The sequence below is a fragment of the Coffea arabica genome, chromosome 10e (assembly GCF_036785885.1).
Source record: "Coffea arabica cultivar ET-39 chromosome 10e, Coffea Arabica ET-39 HiFi, whole genome shotgun sequence".
Classification (NCBI taxonomy): Eukaryota; Viridiplantae; Streptophyta; class Magnoliopsida; order Gentianales; family Rubiaceae; genus Coffea; species Coffea arabica.
This window is the reverse complement of record NC_092328.1, coordinates 21,496,198-21,500,725: the sequence shown is the minus strand read 5'-3', so window position 1 is coordinate 21,500,725 and position 4,528 is coordinate 21,496,198. Positions and strand designations below refer to the sequence as shown.

At 34.8% G+C, this 4,528-nt stretch overlaps 1 protein-coding gene across 1 annotated transcript; it reads left to right on the top strand.

Annotated features, from left to right (window-relative positions):
• Positions 1-1,105: 1,105 nt before the first annotated feature.
• LOC140015167 (sucrose transport protein-like) lies at positions 1,106-4,311 on the top strand. The gene is made up of 4 exons (XM_072067070.1): positions 1,106-2,353; positions 2,668-2,731; positions 2,863-2,906; positions 4,165-4,311. The coding sequence occupies exons 1-4, from the start codon at positions 1,106-1,108 to the stop codon at positions 4,309-4,311; spliced, it is 1,503 nt and encodes a 500-aa protein (XP_071923171.1).
• Positions 4,312-4,528: the final 217 nt, after the last annotated feature.

The following is a 4,528-nucleotide window of genomic DNA, read 5'->3' as shown; positions in this document are numbered from 1 at the left end:
GCACCAAATTTGATCCGTACTCTGTACCGGATAATTACACTGCGGATACACGAAAATTCTTATTTCACCTTGAATTGAAAACGAATAGGAAAACCCTAATTTCCTATGACTTTTGGCATTTTTCTAGGGTGATTTAGCCGTAGGATGGTATGAATAATAATTACCAAATAATTTTCAAATAAAAGGGAATTTGAGAAAATATAAGGAATTTGCAAGTCCTCACACTATATGATGCCAAAAATCAATCTGGCAATATAATATGAACAGATTCCAAACTTCAAACCCAAAAAATAAATAAATAAATAAATCCAAGCATCAAAGATGACCAAAAATTGAGTGTAACTACAATATCTCATAAATAGGACACTAATACTTCAAAAAGTCTATTAAGAATATCTCAAATAGCCACCATAGAGGGAGTGAAACTTTCTAGTATATTTCAACTAAAGCATAACAGCATCTAGTATTCAGATGATGCAATGGAACCTCAATTGTGCTCATAAAAAATCTACAAAATTGAAATTGAAATAAAAATATGAAAAATATTTGAAAAAACAGTTATGTAGATTTAGAAATGGTGAAGCAAAAGTTAAATTTTTTTTAACCTTTTGAACACATACGACAATGTCTCCAATTTCCTTACATGTGAACACAAGATAGAATATGAAAAGAAATTAGGGTAGAGGTAACATGGTCTCATAAAGATGAAAATGGGATAGTGGGAGTATAAATAATATAAGGGGAGTGTAAATAACATTACCCTAAAATTAAATAATTTTCTTAATCTGTGTGAAAAAAAACTAGGCCTATCAAATTTTATTGTTTTCCGTTCAAACTTTAGAACTCTTTGTTTAAATTATTGAAAGTGTATGTCAATAGTATTCTTGCGCGTACGCATATCATGCATTGTTGCTTTTTAACAACAACAGTAGTGGATACCCAAGTATTTCTCTCCTCCTCATTTTCTCCTTCATTTCCTATGCTTCATTCATTAATCCCAACCAAAAACACAAAAATACAGGATTAATTGAGGTCGAGTTGTCTCAACATTATTGCAAATAGAAGTGCAGTGCAAGAACCAAGAGTACAGTCTCCAGCTATAGCTATGGTGTTTCAAGAATTTGGAGATCTAAACCCGCAGTATGATACATCAAGCTCAATAAAGAAATTAGCCCTCGTAGCATCAATAGCTGCAGCTGTTCATTATGGATGGGCATTGCAACTTTCACTCTTGACACCCTATATTCAACTTCTTGGTGTTCCCCATAAATGGGCAGCATTTGTTTGGCTTTGTGGCCCTATTTCAGGTTTGCTCATTCAACCAACAATCGGTCATTATAGTGATTGTTGCACGTCCAGGTTTGGCCGTAGACGCCCATTTATTGTTGTGGGTGCTATTCTCCTATGCATTGCAGTATTCCTTATAGGCTTTGCTGCAGATATTGGCCACATGTTTGGTGATTCCCTAGGAACAAGGACCAAACCAAGAGCGGTTGCTTTGTTCGTGCTTGGATTTTGGATACTAGACATTTCAAACAATTTGATTCAAGGACCTTGTAGAGCTCTTTTGGCTGACCTTTGCAGACAGAACGAAGCTAAATTGACGATTGGAAATTCCCTCTTTGCATTTTTTATGGCCGTTGGAAATATGATTGGTTATGCTTTGGGATCTTATGTGAGCTTTTATCATCTTTTTCCGTTCACAAAGACTCAGGCTTGTGATATTTATTGTGCAAACCTGAAAACTTGTTTTATATGTGGCGTTTTCTTTGTCATAATTACTACAACATTAGTTGTTACCTTTGTCAGGGAGGAAGCATTGGATCCATCCATTTTCCCGAAAAAGGGTGTTTTTCATGATGAAGAGGCACAACTGTCATTTTTTGGGCAGTTACTATTAGTACTTGGAAACTTGCCTAAGCCAATGAAAAATTTACTCATTGTAACTGCCTTAAATTGGATTGGATGGTTCCCCTTTACTATGTTTAGTACAGATTGGATGGGCAAAGAGGTCTACGGTGGTCAAGCTAATGGAAACGCCCAAGATATTCAACTATATCAACTAGGGGTCTGGACTGGAACAATGGGACTAATGTTATATGTTGTGGTTCTTGGCACTGTGTCACTTTTCATGGAGCCACTTGTACGTATGATTGGCAATGTAGCAAAGGTTTGGGGCATCAGCAATTTTGTTTTGGCAATTTGCATGGTGATGACAACTTATATCACAAAGATGGCAATCGATGCTAGACAATTAGTGGACAGCACTGCTAGTAAAGGACTCATAACGCCTCCTCCTTCTGTGAAGATATCTTCTCTGTCTTTGTTTGCCATCCTGGGTATCCCACAAGCGGTTAGTTTCCATCTAGAGATCTTATATTGATAAGAGACTGATCAATTACTTAGCTTTGATGACTCGAAATTTATTTTAGCAATCATAGAATCTAAAAACATTCTTTCAACAACCGAAAGACTGAATGATTCTAGAATATCTATTTCAAGTAATACTTCTTCTTTTTGAATTCATAATTTAACACAAGGTAACACTAATGCATATTTTTCGTTTAAAAACTCTAGCTTCCCCACCTAATTTTCCAATAAATATATATTCCAGATGACCAAATCGATTACTAAAACCTTGTGTGTCTATAATATATGTGCTTGTAGGTGACTTACAGCATTCCATTTGCTCTTGCGTCTATATATTCCAATGAAAGTGGAACAGGACAAGGTAGCGAATATTTCTTTTGAAAAAAAAATGTATTATTTGTTTTGTAGTATTCCTCATTTATGCCAAACATAACAAAACAAACTCCTAAATCCTATTCCCTTCTGGTCTTCTTTGACTATTGGATATTGTAGGGCTCGGACTTGGGGTTCTAAATCTTGCCATTGTTATCCCACAGGTATTTATATCTCACTCATTGTAGACAATCTTTTATTTTCCTTTTTCAAAATATTTCCTTGTAATTGAATAGTAATTTTTTGGGTAAATTACTCATAACACCCCTTTGCTTGTGCTTAATATTACATGATCCCCTAATGTTTCAAAATATCCACATTACTTCCATGTATTTTATGTAAAGTATAAAATAGATGAAAAGCATCTTTGCTCATGTTGATTAACCGAAATGTACTCCAAAGGTGCATGTCAAAAATTTTTAATATTATGTTAACCTGCCTATGATTTTGCACAAATATCCACTTATTTCCCTTGTAGTATTGCATCTTCCATGCAATCTCTTTATGATTTTATGAAAAGTGGTTAGACTATTGTTATATTTATATTTAAGTAAGGGAAACACTCACATTTCAGCTAACAACATTATAGAGACTAGTTTTCATCAAATTTTCACTTTATATAAAATAACAGAAGATGTTATGTGGATATTTTGAAATCTTAGGGATCATAAGGTATCATGCAAAAGCACAGAGGGTTATGAGTATAGTAATTAAACCCAACCCGACCCAACAATTGAACCGGTCAAACCAATGGGCAGGCCATGGAATTGGGCCGGTTTAGCAAATTGCAGATGACTCGCTTTAAACCGTTTGACCCGCACGGTCGAACCAATTACCCGCTAAACCTGATGGTTTTTGATGAACTTGGCGGGTTTTGGAAATTTTTCTGAAATTACCTTTTTGCCCAATTTTTTAATTTGACCAACCACACTAATATGGGCATTGTCGTCTTTTTTACGATTAGATGAGAAAAATTGAAAAGGGATTTGGGAATTAGGGTTTCTTTCTTTCTTTGACACTTAAATTTATCATTTACGTTGGTGTATAATATCAATATGAATTCATAAACTAAGGAACACGTATAAGTATCACTTGTGTGTATGAACTATGAAATATGAATAGATTATGGCTTGTTAACATTTAAGAATTTCTATACTTATATTATAATTTATATGTTTATTTAATTATATTATATATTTTTTATTATATATTGTGATCCGATGGTTTAATCAGTGACTCGCCGGTTGAACTACTAACTCGCCAACCCGGTCCTCCTACCAAGTTGATGCCCGGGTTGGTTTTAATTACTATGGTTATGAGTAATTTACCCTTTTCTTTTGGGTATATTTGAAGACTACATTTTTGAAGTGTTTAAGCGAACTTATATTCACCAAAATTGATAAACCTTTTCAACCTGTGCAGATGTTTGTGGCAGTTTCAAGTGGACAATTGGACGATATGTATTACGATAGCAACTTGCCGGCCTTTTTAATGGGAGCCGTTGCAGCCGGATTAAGTGGCACTTTGGCTTTTACGTTGCTAAGTGTTAATCAGCAATCAACAAATTGAGAGCAATTATGCACTTGTTATTAGCCAGTTGTCACTTCGCTAATCCCATATGCGTCAAGTGAAGATAGAGGATTCAATACAAACAAAATACTTCCGTTTCAAATCTCTTCACTTGAACATGATAACCAACCTATCCATGCAATTCTTGATCATAATACAGGATGGTGTCAGAGCATATTTTTTGACTTGGTAGCCTCCAAAGCTCATGCTATTAGAA